General features: G+C 31.0%; 6 protein-coding genes across 7 annotated transcripts; 1 reads left to right on the top strand and 5 right to left on the bottom strand.

Annotated features, from left to right (window-relative positions):
• Window positions 1-507: 507 nt before the first annotated feature.
• Window positions 508-1,600, bottom strand: LOC136779956 (odorant receptor 10-like). Its single transcript, XM_066737931.1, has 4 exons — window positions 1,194-1,600; window positions 915-1,116; window positions 692-847; window positions 508-638 (listed from the first exon to the last, which is right to left on the bottom strand). Exons 1-4 carry the CDS (start codon window positions 1,598-1,600, stop codon window positions 585-587), a joined length of 819 nt encoding a protein of 272 aa, XP_066594028.1. The 3' UTR covers window positions 508-584.
• A 518-nt stretch (window positions 1,601-2,118) lies between these two features.
• Window positions 2,119-5,218, bottom strand: LOC136779953 (2',5'-phosphodiesterase 12-like). Of its 2 annotated transcripts, XM_066737926.1 has the most exons (6): window positions 5,080-5,159; window positions 4,030-4,952; window positions 3,679-3,965; window positions 3,456-3,611; window positions 3,278-3,395; window positions 2,119-2,989 (listed from the first exon to the last, which is right to left on the bottom strand). In XM_066737926.1, the coding sequence occupies exons 2-6, from the start codon at window positions 4,892-4,894 to the stop codon at window positions 2,727-2,729; spliced, it is 1,689 nt and encodes a 562-aa protein (XP_066594023.1). In that variant the 5' UTR covers window positions 4,895-4,952; window positions 5,080-5,159; the 3' UTR covers window positions 2,119-2,726. The 2 variants fall into 2 exon arrangements, with proteins under 2 accessions (XP_066594023.1, XP_066594022.1); XM_066737925.1 differs by having other exon boundaries at window positions 4,030-5,218.
• Window positions 5,219-5,260: 42 nt separating this feature from the next.
• Mpp6 (M-phase phosphoprotein 6) lies at window positions 5,261-6,770 on the top strand. The gene is made up of 3 exons (XM_066737932.1): window positions 5,261-5,454; window positions 5,544-5,644; window positions 5,706-6,770. Exons 1-3 carry the CDS (start codon window positions 5,407-5,409, stop codon window positions 6,001-6,003), a joined length of 447 nt encoding a protein of 148 aa, XP_066594029.1. The 5' UTR covers window positions 5,261-5,406; the 3' UTR covers window positions 6,004-6,770.
• Window positions 6,771-9,643: 2,873 nt separating this feature from the next.
• Window positions 9,644-11,145, bottom strand: LOC136780127 (odorant receptor Or1-like). The gene is made up of 4 exons (XM_066738245.1): window positions 10,581-11,145; window positions 10,087-10,464; window positions 9,808-10,009; window positions 9,644-9,760 (listed from the first exon to the last, which is right to left on the bottom strand). The coding sequence occupies exons 1-4, from the start codon at window positions 10,940-10,942 to the stop codon at window positions 9,644-9,646; spliced, it is 1,059 nt and encodes a 352-aa protein (XP_066594342.1). The 5' UTR covers window positions 10,943-11,145.
• A 1,044-nt stretch (window positions 11,146-12,189) lies between these two features.
• Window positions 12,190-16,877, bottom strand: LOC136780126 (uncharacterized). The gene is made up of 10 exons (XM_066738244.1): window positions 16,380-16,877; window positions 15,930-16,310; window positions 15,653-15,854; window positions 15,441-15,596; window positions 15,332-15,379; window positions 13,261-13,682; window positions 12,815-13,183; window positions 12,538-12,739; window positions 12,322-12,477; window positions 12,190-12,258 (listed from the first exon to the last, which is right to left on the bottom strand). Exons 1-10 carry the CDS (start codon window positions 16,742-16,744, stop codon window positions 12,205-12,207), a joined length of 2,355 nt encoding a protein of 784 aa, XP_066594341.1. The 5' UTR covers window positions 16,745-16,877; the 3' UTR covers window positions 12,190-12,204.
• A 915-nt stretch (window positions 16,878-17,792) lies between these two features.
• On the bottom strand, window positions 17,793-19,991 carry LOC136780125 (odorant receptor 10-like). The gene is made up of 6 exons (XM_066738243.1): window positions 19,618-19,991; window positions 19,462-19,544; window positions 19,161-19,281; window positions 18,115-18,316; window positions 17,901-18,056; window positions 17,793-17,846 (listed from the first exon to the last, which is right to left on the bottom strand). The coding sequence occupies exons 1-6, from the start codon at window positions 19,980-19,982 to the stop codon at window positions 17,793-17,795; spliced, it is 981 nt and encodes a 326-aa protein (XP_066594340.1). The 5' UTR covers window positions 19,983-19,991.
• Window positions 19,992-20,696: the final 705 nt, after the last annotated feature.

Raw genomic sequence — 20,696 nt, 5'->3', positions numbered from 1 at the left:
AATTAATTATTCCTTCGCTAATAGCTACGTAATCGCATCCCTGAGAATCCTTCAGGTTTATTTTCTGTGTAATTATTAGTGGAATGTCGTGGATAAAAATTAACTATTGAATATGTCAGGTGCCATTAAAATTATATTTATGCTATTTATAAAGTAGGAACTGGATACTCTGCAGAAAAAAATGATTGATTTCTTGCACTTTTCATCCGGAGATCCAGGTACCAGTGGTTGAGGGGGATCCAAGTCTAGTGGACTCAATTATTAAAAGTGTGATAAAACTAGATGGAGATCTTAAAATTAGGTTGTCTTTCTTTGGGCAAAAACTTGGGTTTTGCGATAATAGTCTTGTGGAGTAGATATTATAGTAAGTTAAATCGAATTATTAATAAGGCATAATTAATGCGTTAAACGGTGATCAATTTCCGTATTTTTTTTTGTTCCTATATTCAACATTTTCCTCTTTCGTTTCATGTCTTTGAAAGACATTAACACTTTTTTAACAAAACTGTTTACTTTTGTTGTCCATATACTAATTAATTTGATTCTTTTCTACAGTTAGACGAGTATAATTGTTTAAACGTAAATTAGGTATTCGTAGTCCTTATTAGGTTGAACATAGAATAAGAAGCTTTTAGTATCTGAAAAATAAATTTTGATTATTTATTTCTTGATATTAGTGACTTTTACTTACCGTGACGAAGGAATCGTTGGATAAAGTGACGAGAAAACTGCTAGTGATCTTAATCGGAGTTTTGGCTCTTAACAAAATAAATAACAATTCTTTTTGCCTGCCTAGAGGCAACGTTTTCCAGTCCATTGTGAATATTGCATTCATCAGATCTAAGCTCTTAAAAAAATATAGAAATTAGTGAAATTGATAGAAATTAAAACAGATGATGAGAAAGTAAACATACAGCAACCATTACTTCGTTTCCAAACCAGCAATAAAAAAAGATTTCTGTAAATATAACTGATAAGTACACAACTAACAAGACGAATTCCACATTTGATTTTGTGGCGGATATACGATAAACTGCACAACAAATGAGCATTATACCAAGGAAAAACTGGCCTAAGAGTATTGGATAAAAAATGTGGCTTATATCTTTAGTACACCTAAAAAAAAATAAAATTATTAGGAACATTTATAAGCATGGTTTGAATGTTTAAAATGGATATGTATTATTAGTCACCTAAGTATATGTTTATGATGATTTATACATATACTAAGATGCTTTTTTTCTTCCAGGTTTAAGCAATTCTCATCCATTTGACATTCTTTCTGAATTAGAGTCAAATGGTGAAAGCGAAGCTTCAAAATTTCTAGTTGGCAGCAAACTTTTATCAAAAAACCAGCAAAAATTGTATCACAGCAAGCAGCAACCACTGCTCCACTTATGCTACAGATTTCTATGTGGACCCAGGAGATTGCGAGAAATTTCGTTTGGGAATTGTCGTAAGGGTACCAACAGGGTGTTAACAACAGACCATCTCTGAACAAAAGGATTGAGCGTATCAATGCGCAACAATCTAAAATAATAATCGCAATCACGAAGAGGATTATAATCTTCCTGCAAATAAAAATAATACAAATTATCATCAAACATCAAGAAAAAGTATTGAAATATTCATTAATGTAAATAATTAGAATTAATTTTTAAAAAGAAGTTTTACGTCAGGATTTTTATAGAAGTAACTTAACTGGCCTGGCAAAATTGTCGAATTTCAATTGGATGGTCTTTTCCTGTTCGTTTTCTGGTTTCATAGGACACTTGAGGAATCGTTCACCAAGTTCAATGAGGTCATCACGACGAATTATAAATGTGGTGCACTTGAAGGCATCGTTAAAGATACTCAACATTAACCAGGTAGTGTTCAGTATCTCATCCATGTTATTTAAATTGTGAAACACGTGGATCGTTTGGCCTATACAAAGAAAATAGATGGCGAATAGTATAAATGTGTTAAATGTTCCATATAAAATCACTTTGGGACGAGAAGTCCAACTAACTGGCCTCCATATACCAACGCACGAAAGAAAGAAGAAACCTTCGGAAAGAACATGCATCGTGTAATATGCCAACTGTTAAAACGTGGTATACCAATGTCGGTTGATATTTGTATCGTTTCAAATTCTAAAAGATACCTTTGATTTTAATTTCGTTATCGATAATTTATGAACAAAAATTCTTTAGTGGTTGGTAATGTTATTGCAATACGATGTACTGCACCATACAGAAGGGTGCACTTAATTACATGTTTCTACAAAAACATTGTTTCAAATGGTACGTTGCTATCGTTGAAATCTATAACGCTAAGTGGTCATAGGCAAATTTATTATTCCTTTGTCGCCAAGTATGTAATTTTATACCCAAGAATCTTGCTACTCTTTTTCTATGCAATCACTGGTAGAATATGAAGATTTAAAAATTTTATAGGTCGATCGGCGTTAGGTCCCTATTCTCAATCTGTATACGTGAGAATTATTAATGTACGCGAGGAAATTGCGCTTATTTCTTAAAGCCAGTTTAATAGTATATTCACTAGAAAAATGTCCCTTAATCTCTAAACCGTGGTACATGTTTTTTAATGCAAAACAGAGCCAGCTTCATACATAAAACTGTTTTATTAATATATACTTTACAATAATAAAAGTAAATTTTATGTGACAAATCTAATCGATTTCATGGCTGAGTTTTTCATACATTATTTCTTGAGGCCAATCACTAACTGCTCCATTTGAGATCAACACAGAGAGAAATGTGATCACTGGGAAACACGACAGAAGGTAATCCAACGTGAAGTGTTAATTCTTCAAAACTTGGTGTTGGTACCACTTGCTGTACTGATAATTTATCCTTCTGGTAGAATATATAATCGAGACAGCCAGAAAAGTCTGGTGTGTAATTCGTGAATGGTAATTTTCCACATGCGCTATCCATTTGTAAATCGTGAAATAGTGAAACATTTTCTATTTTCTCCTCGGAATCTTTAACATTAAAATTATTACATTTATTTTAATATACAGGGTGTTTTGCGTAAGACGCCCCAGAGCATAGATACAAATTGACGCATATCTCTTTAACTATAAGAAATATTCAATTTTTTCATATAACCTTTTTGAAAGCAAATAACAAGAGGTTTCGAAAAGGTCGTATACAAAAATTGAATATCTCTTATAGTTAAAGAGATACGCGGCATTTTGTATCCATGCTCTGGGGTGCCTTACGCAAAACATCCTGTACACACACAATTATTTTATTGATAATATACTTACGTTCCCAATCTTTACAAGTTTCAGGAACATAATTTTCCGTCATTAATTGATAAATTCCGCAATCTGGTGTGCTGTTAAAGTCACCACACAATAGAATACTTACATTACTATCTGCAAACTGAAATACAAATTATTAGAACTCTAATTATCTTTGTGCTTTTCCCTGCTTTTCAATTACCTGTTTTTTAATTTTTTTTGCAATATCATCTATATACATCAGAGTAAAAAAGCCTTGTAACAGTCTTATATGATCTGCATCAGGTTTGAAATATAAATGGGTATTACCTATTACTAAAATTTGTGATGGACTTTCTTTTGATCTTAAAATAGTAGACTGAAAAAACAAACCTTTCAAGTAAACTATGACACTTGAAAAAGAATCTTTTAAATTTAAATTTTACCTGAACTATTGTATTTCTTCCTAAAAATCTTTCTTTTGTTTTTGGATTTAATATATTTGACCAAACTTTATTAAATGGCTCCAGATTAGTATTATTACAAATAACTGTTGATTCTGATGCAATTTTTTCAAATCTGTTTGAATCAAAGAATGTGGCTAATCCTTCTCTCATATTTCTCTTTGTATTATACACACCATCATAATTTAGAATGGATAAGACTGGTACTAAATCATTGTTGAAAATCTTTTCATCTACTTCCTGCAGGCATATTATATCAGCTTTGAAACCTGAAAAATTATTTAAGTAAAATAATTTATTTAGAATATAATGTTGTAAAATTAATAAAATTACCTGTAAGCTCCTTAAAAACTAATTTTATCCTGTAATCTATTTCCAAAGCATAAGGAGGACAATATGGAAATAAGACATCTCTAGTAAAATCACTGTCTGTGTATGTATCAGCCAGAATATTGTAAGAAACAATTCTAAAGCTTGAACCAGATAACTTTTCTCCTGTAAAAATATGACGATTTTCAAAGGGACATATCCCTGGTCCAGCCTCTACTGTAGACTTTGATTCAATTTCAACTTCAAGTCCAGAATCAATATCATTTTTTGGCAAACAGTTTATTTTTAGTAAATAACCAATATCTGACTTATTTGGTGTATAGAAAAATCCTTCTGCAATTTTTTCCCAATGAGAACTATGATTCAAATCTTTCCTGTACCACGAGAAAATTGATTTATTCTTATCTACATTTATAGCTTCAAGTTTTGATGGATACACAGGCAAATCAGCTAATATAGTTTTTGGCAACGCTATATTATTGATTGCTGGTACATTTTTCTTTATATAATATTCGCTGCCTTGAATAAGCAGCTTCAAATTTGTAACATCTTCAAAAATATTCTTACACAGGGCATTACCATCAAGCTTTGTACCATCTTTTAAAAGTACCACATCATCGTTGTTCAATTTATACTCAAGTTTTTCTACACCTTCTTTGTTTTTAAATCGTTTATTTTTAGTTTTACATTTCTTATCCAGTACACTAGTTAACTTTAAAGTGATCCTTTGTCGAAAATTATCCAACGTTTCAGTATTTTTTCTAGATAAATTGAATGTTTTGTCTACATTCAAATCTGGGTTAACATAACGAAATGAGAAAGTGAAATCTTCACTATTGTTCTCTGACCGTATTACAGCTTCATTCATATTATATTTTACAATAGTTTCCACTTTTTTTCTAGGATTTAGTGCAAATCCCCTTGAACTAGTAAAGATTGATTTTATAAACTTATTTCTATTTAGAAAATTATAAATAAATGCATTTGACATTATTTTTTTTTTCAATAGATTTAATTGAATACTTAGAAAAAGCATAAATATTGAATTCTTACATGACAGAAATATTTCTAGATATAAGGGATATAAGCTTTCTAGTTTTCTTTATTTTAAGCCTGCTTCTTGTATACTTTAATCAGACCAGGCGCCCGCGCACATTAATTAAGTTAGGTTAAGTAACCGAGACATTTGTATAAAAGATTGTATCCCGTGGACCGTAATAACCGTATACGCCGTACATACGCCGTATAATACCTATGTCACTTATGTGAAGAGGTGGTGTATTTTGATTTAGATTCTGTACTCAAAGATTATTGCTATAAAGCAGTAATACGTTAATTTAAATTACTAAAAAAAGATAGGTTTAAAAGTTACTTGGCAAAATGAATTCAACAAAATCAAGACTTTCCAAGACTGTATTAGAGATGAAGGTGAGAAAATAAGGATATGTTTGGTTATAAAAATTTACATTTTTTAAATTGTAACTGTTTTTAATAAAGTGATATAAATTTTTCCATAGTTTATGAAACGTACGAAAGAAAAAGTTGAAATTGAAGAGTTTCAAGAGGATGGTGAAGCATACTTTGAAAACAAACTTACAGCAAAAATGAAATCAGCAACGTAAGTGACTTTAATGAACCATCAATGCATTATTAAGATTAATTGAATTTTCTATCCTCAGAGGCAGATTTATAATTGAACCAAGTTTTGTGTTTTGTGAACAACTTATAGAAGGAAGAGTAAGTTATAATGGTATGAATCCAGAAATAGAAAAATTAATGGAATTAGAGAGGAATAAGAAAGCTGTTCCAGAGAAAAAGGAAGAGGCAGATGTTTCAGAGGAACAAATGGCAAAATTGTACAAAAGAAACCATGGAAAAAGTCGGATGATTTTTAGAAAAACCAAGTTTTACCATAATAATATTGACGAAGATGAACCTAGAAGAAAGAAATCAAAATTCTTAAAACCAATTGATTAATATTCTTTAATGTTGTTCTCATTAATTTAAAAGAATCAGTTTGTTTTAAGACTGTGTAAATAATATATAAATAATTAATTGTAAGTTAATAATAGCAATTACTTTATATATATATATATATATATATATTAGGAGAAGGTAATATTTTGTAAGAGCTTTTGCTGCTTAAAATTTGCTTGTCGAATATCAACTACAGTTTGTTCATTATTATTTATCCAATTAAGAGCTTTCTTTGTGCATTTGCCAGAATGGTCAGTTTTATTGTTTTTACCATAACAATTGTCTTTATTAAATGGCAATTTATAACTGAAAGAAAGTATTAATTATAGTTTGTTATTAATACTAATATAGTTAGACATATTTTTACCTTCTAGATATTTTTTCTGCAGGTTCATAATTGTTATGACTGATTTTGTAAAATCTACATCGAGCCAAACTCTCAAACATTAACTCATTTTCAGTTTTATTTGGAAATATTACCTCTTTCATATTTCCATCTAAAAGGAAAATCCGTGTTTTTAAAAGTAAAAGAAAACTAAATTTTTGGCAGTACTTTCTCCAGTTTTTTTTCCAAAAGTTGTTTCAATCGGATCCATTCCAACTGGAAGATAAGCGATTTGGTACCGTCCTTTCCCAATTTCTTCATTCCAGTAATTATTTCTTATTGTACTCTGTAATTCTGTTAAAATTTGTTGAAGCCTTGATTCATTGTGTGATTGTAGACATTGCCTGACCTGAAGAAATAAAATTAATCCATTGCAAAGAAAGATTAAGTAACTAAAATTTCTTTACCCTTTCAGAACTATTCATTATGTTTAAAAATTATTAGAATTAAAAATATTTTTCAAAATTAAAAATTTTAAATAAAATGCTAGATGAATGCATCGCGGAAATTTCCTATTATTTTCCTCCAATAACATTTGAATTTGATTTATCAATCGATTGTCTAAGTTGCATTTAATCTCCCTCAGATGGCACCAGCTGTATGAGAAATTTAAAATTTATGGAACAAATCAATATATCAGTTAAATTACAACAATTATTCACGTTTTGGTTAATAAAATTAAGATATAAAAATTCTACAGACACAAACAAAAATTTCTTTCAATTTAATGTATTATTAGCTCTCATAAATGTATATAAATTAAACTTATTAACCAATCTCTAAATTTATTTTGACTAAGGATGTAGCCGATCTAGGGGATGATTTTAGTGTTGCACCGGAAGTACCGGAACTGTCCGGAACGCGAAAAAAATCATCCGTTACGAAATTATTCGGATAAGAGATATTTTCGGATAAAAATATAGCAAAGTGATTATAAAGTAGAATAAATAGTTGGAAACAACTGAAATTGAGAATTTTTCAAGAAGTTTTCGTATAGTAAGTAAAGAGTACATTAACTCAATCATTATTACCATTATTCTTTTGAAAACGAATGAATTCGAACAAGCTAAAGTTGTGTCCGTTTAATTTTTGTATAGTTACTGGAAAAAATTGATAGTAGACGAGAATTTCCAAGCAGTATTAGATAAAATGTAACAAAACACCGGTGCCGGTTTTGTAACGAAATCGTAGGAAGGTTATACGTAATGTAACGAAACACTCGAGGGATATCGGATGAAGTTGTTCGGTTAATTTTTCTTCATAAAATCGTCTAAAGATAGATCTGCATCGTTTAGATCAGTTTAAATGGTGCAAGCATCTAATAGTTCCAGTATTGATTGCCCATACCAGTTTTCGTTGTTTAATCCATGATTATAACATACACGATTCATGATGCAATAATATCACTTGTTTCGTATTTTGTTTTCCAGTAAAATATCGGTCAGGAATTATGCTGGTCACCTTGCTAGAAACAACGTTTCTTCCGGTAAGTATAAGTATCCCACGCAAAATTGCACAAATATTGCAAATTACGGAAAAAGAAATTACACAATTTCTATTTTTCTTACAAAATTAAAATCCTCATGCTTGAATTTTTATAAATATAAAATATGAGTATATATTTCAAAACCAAACAAAAGATCAGAATTCTTTCCAATACCCAATTTTATCTTAATAAAAATACAATTTATGAAAACTAATAATTTTTCGAATTTCTATAAGACAGAACAGTAAATATCATTTTTTTCAACTGTAGGTAAATGTTTTAAGAAATTTATTCTTTTGGCAAAGCTTGAAATTTAATAGAATATTTAATTTTTGTTTTACTAAATGGATAAATTTGATCAATAAGAGTAAAAAAACTGCCCTTAATTGTACTACAGGTACAAAAGAATTTTCCCTATGTTAGTATAATATCTTTTCCTGTAAACCAATTTGATCTAAAGTCGACATTAATACAGCGCGTATTTGTTTCAGCTACCCCCTGCACTCTCGGTATAATTCTCGGTATTGGCTGGCACCACTGTAAACAGTACAAAAAACCAAATAGAATTAAGAAACGAATTATGGTATTTTTCGTTTTAATCACTAGCACATATACAGATTAATTTGTACTGTTTGGAATAATGAAATTTTACCTTAGTCGTGATTTTATAAATCTGTACTGCTTTTTCTGTTAACAGATGAATCGTCAGATTTTCACTTTCACCAATTTTCGGTCCAGGGTGGCCCTATATTATGTGTGTATGAATTTTATCAGTGCACCGAGCCGATCTTACCGTATTTTGTGAAAATTATGCGAGCTGCAGATAAGTTCATGCAGCACCAAATATTTTCTTCCTTTTTGGACTTTTATAAATATTAAACGAAAAGCAGCAGCCTCTCTCCTGTTGACCAAAGCAAAACATGACGGCGCAAGTTGAAAGCTGTGGGCTACGTTTTCCAGTGTTTTTATCGCTTATCCCCTTTTTTTAATGGCTTTATAAGCGTGGCCTTTTTCTTTTTACGATCCTCATGAACAAGTCGCCCGTGGCAACTCGCAAGACGCACGCCATAAATCCCAACAGGTTCATTTTATGACACGCAATCAAGTTTTTCATTTTGGTATTCCACTTTTTAATCGCTTTTCAACGTTACCATGAAATTCTCATTTTTTCCACTTCGATCTCTCATCTTTTTAAACGTAAGTCCAAAAAAAAACTATTATTTATTTACTATTTCAATTTCGTGTACTTAAAAATATTAGTCTACTACAGACTAAAGTAATTTTGTACAAGGCTTGATGAAATCTTACCTTTTCCACTTTTCTTTTTTTATTTTCCAAAAAAAAAAAAAAAAAAAATGACCCCGGAAATCTTTCACTCTGATAGTACACAATGTTTACAGGTCATCCTCACCATATCCACTAGGCGTATAGATATCGTCGGAGCGTTAAAATGATGCCCTGATGATGTTCGTGCTATTGGGTCAATTATTTCCTTATGTACAAATAAGCAATCGTTCATGAAGAATGATAAGTTAAATTTATTTCTTTGTATTTCCTACAATTTGCAATAATTATTAATGATTACTAGAAGACTAATTTTGTTAACGAGTTTTTTCAGGTGTTCCTGATTAAATTGAATATCGAGTAAGAAGTTTTTATTATCTGAAAATTTAATTTTCGTCAAGAGCTTCTTTAAAAAAACGCATTGCTGTGGTTTTACCGAGATGAAGGATTCGTTAGACAGAGTGACGAGGAAACTGCTGGTAATTTTAATTGGAATTCTCGTCCTTAATATGATAAATAACAAATCTTTTTGACCTCTTGTAGTTAACGTTGCCCAGTCCATTGAAAATATTGCATTCGATAAATCTAAACTCTTGGGAAGACTTTGAAAATAATGATTCTTACGGAGAAACACAAAAATTATACTTACGCTAAGAATAACTTCGTTCCCGAACCAACAATAAAAGAAAACTTGTGCGAATATTACAGCCAAGTACATAGCATTTGGGATTAGTTCCATACTAGGTGGCGTGACTGATAAACTATAGATCAAAACGCAGATGAGCATTATATCGATAAAAAATTGTCCAAAAAGAATAGGAGAAAAAATCTGGTTCAAATCTCTCGCGTACCTACGAAATGATTATAGTCTCTGTAAGATGAAAATATTTATACTTAATTCTGTAAAAACGTTGCACGAATAACTAACTTGAATATATGAATATGATGATTTATACAAGAAACGAGATGCCTTCTTTCTCGGATTTTTCTGTGATTTTCGTCCAAATTTTTATATTGTCTAATAGTTGTCGATTCGTAGAATCGGAGCTTTAACATTTCCAATTGGCTACAAATTTTCATTAATAATCCAGCAAAAATTGTGTCACAACAGGCAGTGGTGAACCCTCCAGTTATGTAACTGAATGCTTGGTGGAACCAAGAAATTGCGAGGAACTTTGGCTTGGAATTGTCGTAAGGATACCAGCACGGCGTAATAAGGATGCCATCTCTTATCAGGAAAGCAGATTGCAGTATCAGAGCAATAGCTACAATAAATATCGATATGGCGAATGCAATGATGATCTTTCTACAAAAGGATCAATGTATAAATTATCAACGTAAATATTAAATATGGAATATCTTCATCGAGATAAAAACAAGTTTTAATTATTGGTTCAATATGAAATAGCATGATTAACTGACCTGGTAAAGATGTTAAATTTTAATTCAATACTTTCTTCTTCTGCGTTCATAGGTCTCATTGGATGCTCCAAGAATCTCTCACTAAGTCTGATGATGCTGCTACGCCGAAAAAATAACATTGTACCTTTGAAGACAGTATTAACGATACTCAGCATTATCACAGTAGTCTTAGCTACTTCTTCAAAATTTTGTATGTTCATAATCAAATGAATCAATTGGCCTGTAGAGAGACTGTAAAGTGACATCAGTACAAAGACGTTGTATACACCATAAAGAATCACTCTTGGACGAGATGTCCAGCTAATGGGCCTCCACATACCAACGCTGGATAACATAAAGAAGCCTTCGGGAAAAATGTGCATCGTACAATGAAACTAAATTGAAATTTTAGAAATGTGATGTTTGGGGGCTTGCGCTAAACTGAGGCACTTGATTTTCGCCTGGCTCTTTTCACAAATTCTACTTAGATTCCTTTTTCAATTAGAATTTTAGAAATGGAGGGTTTAAGAGTCTAAATTATCAGGTATTTAATTTTCCCTGGCTCTTTTTACGGATTTTACTGTAATCTCTTTTCCAATTTTTATCTTAGAAATGAAATAATTGAAAGCCTATGTTAAATCAAGGCGCTTGATTTTGGGTTGCCTTTCTTTACAAATATTGCTTTTAATCCCCTTTTCAATTTGAATTTCAGAAATGCAATGTTTGGGAGTTTATGTTAAACTGAGTCACTCGATTTTTGCCTGACCCTCTTCACGAGTCTTGCTGTAAACCCCCTTTCAACTGTTCATCAATAATTTCCTTGTGGTGGGAACATTTCTGACTCCAACTACTTTTTTCTATAATCAAGACAAGGTCTTAATAATGTACTGTAGTATGTCGTTCCTTCAAGATTGCTTAATTATACGCATCGGTATTCTCTATGGTATGTTCCTCTTATTGAATTTATTGATTTTTACAATAACACCATATGCTAGTACGCGAAATTAATTATCCCTTTCCCAGCTATACTGTATTTTATACTCTAGAGCAACCAGCAAGTGATTTTTTATTAAAAACGCTTATGGAAGGGTGAAAAAGGATTGAATGTTAAATGTATCGTTTGAATGTGGAGTAGACTTTTTCTTACACGTGAGCTGCGGGATGCTGAGTATTTAAAATGCTTAGACGTGACTTTTGGGGTATAATCACTGATATGTTGTTGTTTATGCCACTATGTCAAGAATTGAAGTTGTAAGTAATATTTTTTATATTTCGAGATAATTGAAAATTTACAAATTAAAATACATGTCCATGAATAGTTTAAAAACATTTTTAATGTGCTATTAATTACTGAAATAAGCCGGGTGCGCTATCGGAATTTCCAGAGTATATAGAGTAAGGACGAAGATGTATATTCAAGAAACTGGAAATATAAAAAATTGCACATACGATTTCTATTCTTAACAAAGTAGTAAGTCAATTTTGAATAAGTGTGTTAGGTAAAGGGATATTTGGCTGAGTTATTGCATGAATAATAACTGAGTAACACTAATATTTTTTCTTTAACAGTAATACCTGAATATATTTATTTTTCACCTACAATTCGTTAACTCATGCACTAAATAAATATCTCTTTACAAATAACTCAATCACTCCTCTCTCTAATTAAATTAAATATCGAGTACGAAGCCTTTAGAATCTGAAATTAATTTTGTCTTAATATCAATTTCTCAAAAAAAAAAGTAGGTAGTTTTTAAATTACCGTAATGAAAGAATCATTTGATAAAGTGACGAGGAAACTGCTAGTAATTTTAATAGGAGTTTTTGTTCTTAACAGGATAATTATTAAATCTTTCTGTCCACGCAAAGTTAACGCGGTCCAGTCCATTTCAAAAATCGCGTTAGTCAAATCTGAACTCTTGAAGCAAGATGCAAAATAATTATTACTTTAGTGAAAATTGCAAGATGTTATATTTACCTTAAGAATAACTTCGTTTCCAAACCAGCAATAAAAAAAAACTTCTGCAAATACTGCAACCAAGTACATAATTAACGGGATAAAATTCATATCTGGTTTTGTAATAGATATATGATGGACTACGGAACAAATGAGCAATATACCAAAGAAAAACTGTCCAAAAAGAATGGGAGAAAAAATTTGATTCAGATCTCTAGTATATCTAAAGAAACAAAATCTTTCAATTTTAATACACACACCACAAAATTATATTTTAAATTTATTTATAGTAACTTGCTTAAGAATGTGTTTATGATGCTCTATGCAACTAATGAGACTCTTCCTCTCTTCATCGTATAACTGTTTTTCATTCAGTAAACAATTCTGTGAAATATCTATCACTCGATGAAACCGAACTTTTAATATTTCTAATTGACTGCATATTTTCAACAGTAAGCCAGCAAAAATCGTATCACAGCATGCATCCATGGGCGCTCCATTTACGTAAATGATTATTTGATGAATCCAAGAAATAGCAAGAAATTTTGGCTTCGACATATCATAAGGATACCAGCATGGTGATAAAAGAACTCCAGTTCTTAGGCTTTGCACTATCATAGCTGAAGCAATAATAATGATCGAAACTGCGAATGCAATGATCATCTTCCTTTTATCGAACAAAAGCGTATAAGTATTATCAAAAACTTCTTATAAAATTGTTGATCTATAAAAATATTAATTAACCTGGCAAAATTATCGAATTCCAATTGGATAGCTCCTTCTTTCTGGTTCAGTGGTTTCAAAGGATGCTTTAGGAACCTCCGGCTTAGTTTGATTATATCCTCACGTCGACGACTGAAGACAGTCCCCTTGACGACGAGGTTCAAGGCAGACATCATCATAAGCGTGGTATCGGTGAAATCGTCAAAATTTCTCACATAGTAAAGCAAATGAATAAATTGGCCTACAGCTAGACCATAAATCAATAGTAACATAGAAACGGTGTACGCATTATAGAGAACCACCTTGGAGGAAGATTCCCATGTAACAGGTCTCCAAATACCAACGCACGACAGGACGAAGAAGCCTTCGGTGAGAATATGCATCATGCATCGATCCAAATTTTTAAGATGGAAATGAGCTTGTGCAGACGTATGGCATACTGTCTGTGATAGAAGGTGTCTTTACAGCCCTAGTTCAATTGGTCATCAATAATACTTAAGAAAAGGTTTAATTGACTTGTTTCGATCGCTGTCTTTTTTACAAGGAATGATACGTAACCATGAAAATTTTGCAATAATGCAAAACAGAATTACCCTCTAACGAGATTGTTTAATTAAAAATGTATCAGTACCGATGTTTCCTATGGTACCTTCTAATTATAGTCTTAAGCGTTCCCTGGAGAATTCCATAAGAGGGCTAACTGATGGAACGTGCAATCGATAATCACTAAAGTGATTAATTATTTATGTGGCTGTACGTATCAATCCTCAAGCGTGTGCGAGGAAATTATGTTGATAATTACTGGTAGGGTGTCTTAGAAAAGATTTAAAGTTTAAGTAGACTACATGGGGCGCATGAGTGGTTCCGGCGTTTTATATGACAGAGTATAGTGGGATGATCGATGGAATAGGGTTGCTTGATTTCATTCTTACTTGAATTTCTTAGTTTGGTGGTAAACAGTCGATAGGTGTGATGTATGACTGTTGGCTGCCTGTATTTAAGAGAAATTTCATGTAAGGATAATTATTAACAAAAAATGTGTTTTTAAAGTTTGCATGGTGAAGGAGTTTCATCAGTTTATTTGTAATCTCTTGATTGTGGTTAAAGGTTAATACAAAAGTGGTGACATTATTTGTTTATAAGAGTAGATAGATGCTTAAGATTTTTGTTATTTAAATCTATAGTCTAAGGAAGGAAGAAAACTATGGTGTAATTGTAACGAGTAATATTGACACGTACGACGAATTATTTATCGATAGTCTACTTTCCTTTATGCTAATCAGCCAAGGACTCCCCTAAAGATAAAATCTCCAAATGTTTAATAATTAGATTTTTCTTTTGTAGTTCGATGCGATCAAAGTTTTTGTTGGAAACTGTAATTGAAACAAGTTTAATTACATTACATTTTTTTTTTACTTTTGTTGTTGGCTCTATACTCTATCGTATAACTACCATAAATTTTTGTTCATATTTCGCAATTCTTGCAAATGTTTAAAAACAGGAATTGTTTGGAGTCCAAATTTGTGTTTAGGTAAGATTAGAAAATTGTCTGGAAACGGAACGCATAGTCAGTTTAGTTAACCATTGAGTTTTTGAATCATTACTAAAATCAGTTTGTCTGGACTTTCTACAAACTTTGAGCAAGATTATAAGTCGCTGGGGATAAATCTGTACCCAGTAAAACGTGTCGAGCAAATAGAAACTGTCAGTGGATTGAGTGAATTGATTGGCAATTATCAGACGTTAAAGGCTTGGCGTTAATTAAGTAAATTAAGTTGAAAGAAATTAATCTGTAGACTAGTTTTTTTATTTCATTCGCTTAATAGCGCGATATTGGTATTATAGAATGTGCTGACGTGTACGTACCTTAATTTTTAAATCTTTTTTTTATCATTCTCCTTCTAAAAAACAAATTATTATTTGAAATTTTAAAAATTTAACAATTGCTAGTAAAGTTTTCCTTTTAGAATAGTGTAGGCACTGTAAACGAACATGAAAAGATTATACAGTATGACAAATTTTCAGTTTATTATGATATTTCCGTTGCCTATAATTTTCTAGTTCAGTATCATACTTTTTAAATAAATCAGACATTCGTACGTCTCATTAAATTAAATACTGAGTAAGAAGCCTTTATAATCTGAAATTTGTCTTTACGTAAATAGCAATAATATTTTTAAAAAAATAAACAGAGTTCTTACATTGACGAATGAGTCGTTAGATAAATTAACGAGGAAACTGCTGGTAAATTTAATTGGAGTTTTTGTCCTTAATAGAACAATTAATAAATCTTTTTGGCCACGCAGAGTTAGTTTTCCCCAGTCCATTGAATATATTGCACTCGAGAAATCTAAACTCTTGATAAAATATTAAAAATTGTTTGATTACTGAGAATATAAAAAGTTATACTTACACTTAATATCACTTCGTTTCCAAACCAACAATAAAAGAAGACCTGAGCGAATACTATCGACAGGTATAACAAATTTGAGAGGAATATAACGCTCTGTTGTTCAACCGATAACTGATAGATTATAGAACAGATGAGTAAAATATGGATAAAAAAATGTCCAAAAAGTATTGGAGAAAAAATTTTATTCAATTCTCTTGCATATCTAAAAAATTAACCAAGTCAAATCTTCTATATATAAGATAAACCATTATATATAATTAAATAATTAATCACTAACTTGAATATATGAATATGATGCTTTACACAAATGATAAGCTGCTGTCTTTCCTGGATCGTTAACTGGTCCTCGCTCAATTGATTATTATTTTGTTGAATTCGCGTCAGTTGGTGAAAGCGAAGCTTTAAAATTTCGAGTTGGTTGCAAATGTTTAATAGAAGACCAGGAAAAATAATATCGCAAGAAGCATTCATTAAACCTCCGTTGAAATAAACAATCGAGTGGTGCATCCAAGTTAGAGCAAGATATTTTGGCTGAGAAATATCGTAAGGGTACCAGCATGGAGCCAGAAGAATACCATCTTTTAACAAGACAGTTGTTTGCGCTATCATAGCAAGGATAAGACAAAATACCCAGATTGTGAAAATAATACTTAACTTTCTGCAGAGGAACCAATAAAATTGATTAAAATTTAATTAGATAAATATTATATTAAGAAAATTATCAGACCTAGTAAAACTGTAAAATTTCAACTGTATCTCTTTTTCCTGTGTATTTTCAGGCTTCATTGGACTCCGAAGGAATCGATCAATAAGTTTAATTATATCGGTATGCCGAAGAATCCACACTGTACCTTTGAAGGCAACAAGTATGATGGCTAACAACATTTCCTGAATAGTGATGGCTACTTCTTTGAAATCGTTTTTATTCAGAACCAAATGAATAAATTGGACTGCACAAAAGCTCCAAAGTACCATCAATATGAAGAAACTGTAAGCACTATAGAGGATCACTTTAGGACGAGAAGTCCAGCTAACAGGCCTCCACATACCAGCAATCGACAGGACAAAAAAATTTAGTGGAAAAATATGCATTCTGCAGTTGAATTAAATAGCTATTTTAGGTACACTATTCGCCAAAGCTAATGCAGAACTAAGGAAGCTCGCTACAATTTAATAGTATCAGAGATTCGTACTGAAATCCCCACTTCAACGAATCATGAATAATTTCATAGTAAGGAACGCTTTTTTAATATTATACTCTGTATTTTGCGTTGTTAAGAGAAGTTTTAAAAATGCAAGGGGGAATAAGGGACCAGCGAAATTCCATAATTATACGCCTAGCTACATTGCATCGGAAAGAATAATTCTGCCACTGAAATCTATTGATTTTTGCTATAGCTCAGTGAGGAAATACGTAATTAGTTATCCCCTTGCCAGTAGCTTCGCATACTAGTCTCCTCAATTATCTTACAGGTTTATTTTCTATGTATTTCATTGCAAAGTGGCTTGATATCAATAACAATAGGAGAGGACTAATCAACGTTGATGCTATTCGTGCTCGATAGTTAAGGAATAAAATTGTTAAGGAGAAATATTTGTCATAAACCAGCCGGGTTGGCTTTTGAATTTGGTTTTCGGTGTTTTAAAAATGTACAAGCTGAAGGTTGTAAGATGAAAAGAAGATTATTAAGCATCGTAGTATTAGAAGTCATCCAAACTGTTAAAAATTAAAAGTAAGTTTATGTTTAGCAAATAAAACTGAACTTATTCTTGTGATTTTTGCCGGTTGTATTTAGAAATTCTATAGATAAATGAATTATAAACGTGAAATTTGTACAATTAATATGTCAGGAATAGTTTAAATTTGGTTATCTTGAATTAATTTTACAAGAGTATAATACCTACCAAGCGAGAGAATTCGTCATGGTGATCTTGTCATAGTCAATTGAAACTTTAGTTGTTTCTCCAATTTTACTCGTTCATCATTTCCTCAATTACCTTTTATCCATTTTATATCAGAACCATTCAGTTACTTTTGTCTTTTAGAACGAATTGCATTTTGGAATTTAAATTTATTTAATTTGTGTTTTTCTACAATTTACTACAACGATGTGAGAAGATAATTATTAACGCATTAAAATTAAGTATTCGTATGTCTCATTAAATTAAATATGGAGTAAGAAGCCTTTATAATCTGAAATGTAATTTTTTATAGTAACTATGTTAAAAAAAATCAGGTTCTTCTTACTGTGACGAATGAGTCGTTTGATAGAGTCACGAGAAAACTGCTGGTGAATTTAATTGGAGTTCTCGTTCTTAATAGAATAATTAATAAATCTTTCTGTCCACGTAAAGTTAGCTTTCTCCAGTCCATTGAGTATATTGCACTTGAGAAATCTGAACTCTACGTAAAATATTAAAATTAGAGTGATTATCGATAATTGAAAAACTTATACACTTACGCTAATTATCACTTCGTTTCCAAACCAGCAATATAAGAAGACTTGTGTGGATACTATCGACAAATACAAGAAATTTGAAGCTACTGACACATCTTCCTGGCCAATCGATAAATGATAGATTATGGAGCAAAGTAGTAGAATATGAACAAAAGCGTGTCCAAAGAGTATCGGAGAAAAGATCTCATTTAATTCTTTTGCGTATCTAAAAAAATGAATTAAATTTTCTGTGTATAAGATAACATCTTTATATATAATTAACCTTAAATTCCACTTTTATATCTCTTGTTGAAATGCTGTAAAATGCTGGATATACCTATCATTTTTTGATAATACAAGATAGAAATCTTATCTTTATCAATGTCGATTCTGCATTCGAATGTAAAATCGACAAAGATTTCATCTTGTTCTATCGAAAACAGAGAAATTCTATCCAGCATTTTACAGCATTTTAACAAGGATTTGCATAACAGATAATTTTATTAGTTGTATTTTATCATTTTTCATCAGAACTTGGTCATTTTCTTAAAAAACTTTTATTTTATGTTAGATTTTTTTTAAGTAGTCATTTTAATCGTTAAAATATACCCTACCAATTCGCCATCTCGGCTTTATAAATTTATTTATAGGTAAAAATGAAATATTAATTTTTCTCGTTTAATTGTCATTTTTGAATGAAAAAAATCCACTTTTTAGATATATTAATCAATTTGTTTAAAAAAAAGACAGATAGTAAATTGATAGAGTATATCTTATCGATTAAAAAAACTTCCAAAAAATATTACTAAACAATAAATAAAGATTTCTTAATCAAGAAAAAGTTCAAAAATTAACATAAAAAATATAAGTAATAAAATGGCCTCAGATGTAAATATAAAAGTGAAATATTTTCTTTCGTATTGTGATTCCACCATTATTCCATATTTCAACATTATTTATAGAATCATAAAGCAAGATTTTGTTTATTTTAAAATTAAAACATTCCTAATTAGTTTAGTAGATATCTTACTTTACTATAATCTTAATGAGTTAAATTAATAATCACTAACTTGAATATATGAATATGATGCTTTACACAAATAATAATTTGCTTTTTTTCCTGGATCTTTATCTGGTCCTCGTTCAACTGTTCATTTTCTTGAATTTTTTCGTGACTTGGTCGAAACGCATCTTTAAAATTTCAAGCTGGTAACAGATTTTTAACAAAAATGATGGGAAAATAACATCACCAGCTCCATTAATTAAACCACCGTTGAAATAAACAACCGTGTGTTGTACCCAAGTTATTGCAAAATATTTAGTCTGCATGAGAGATATTGTATGGGTACCAACAGACAGCCAGAAGTTTACCTTCATTTAACAATAAGGTCGTTTGCACTATTCTCTCAAGAATAAGGGATAATACAGGGATAATGAATACAATGCTTAAAAACCTGCAAGAAAAAATAAATTAAATGGAATAAAATTTAAAGAAATAAAAAATTATACTACCAAATTATAACTGACCTGGTTATTTTGTAAAATTTTAATTGAACAGTTTCTTCTTGTGAATTTTCAGGTTTCATAGGACTCAGAAAAAATCGTTCGCTAAGTCTAATTATTTCACCATGACGAAGGACCCACACTGTACCCTTAAAAGCAAGGAGTCCAATGGACAACAGCGATACGTGAATTGTTTTGGCTACTTCTTCGAAATCGTTCAAATTCTGAATGATATGAATAAATTGGGCCAAACAGAAGCTCCAAATTGTAGTCAATACAAAGAAACTGTAAGTGCCACAGAGGACCACTTTAGGACCTGATGTCCAGCTAGCAGGCCTCCACACACCAATGGCTGACATGACAAAAAAGCTTAGAGGAAACATATGCATCTTGCAGTTGAATTAAATATGCTATTTGAGGTACACTATATGCCAAAGCTAACGAAGAACTAAGGAAGTTCACTAGAATTTAATAACATCAGAGATTCTTACTGAAATCCCCACTTCAAGCAATCATTAATAATTTCATAGGAAGGAAAACTTTGTTAATTTTATACTCAGTATTTTGCGTCATTAAGAGAAGGTTTAAAAATGCAAAGGGGAATAAGGGACCAGCAAAATTCCATAATTATATGTCTTAACTACATTATATCATAAAGAATAATTCTGCCACTGAGATCTATTGATTTTTGCTATAGTTCCCTGAGGCAACACGTAATTAGTTATCCCCTTCCCACTATCTTCATGTTCTGGCTCCTTTAATTATCTTAAAGGTTTATTCTCTATTTACAGAATATGTTATTCCCTATTGTGTGTAGAAAGGAGGGATAAAATAAAACAATTGAGTGGACCAATCTAGGCTGAAGCTATTCCCGTTCTGACTGTGGAGTGAAAAGAATGTGTTAATTTACTTGGAATAAACGAATATTCTTAAATGTTTATTACGACTTATCGTGGGTTTGAAAATGTTTAAATTGGAAGCTTACATTGCATGAAGTAAAGGTGATTGGTAATTCTAATATTAGAAGTGATTCAAGATATTAAAAATCAAAAGTGAGTATGTTTAAGAAATTAAGCTAGATTTTAGCTATAATTGTAGGGATT

This window comes from Prorops nasuta, unplaced genomic scaffold (assembly GCF_024137725.1).
Source record: "Prorops nasuta isolate Cenicafe-Biocafe unplaced genomic scaffold, Cenicafe_Pnas_1.2 PNAS00018, whole genome shotgun sequence".
NCBI classification, from domain to species: Eukaryota; Metazoa; Arthropoda; class Insecta; order Hymenoptera; family Bethylidae; genus Prorops; species Prorops nasuta.
Note: the sequence above shows the minus strand (reverse complement) of the source record. Positions and strands in the feature narration are given on the sequence as shown.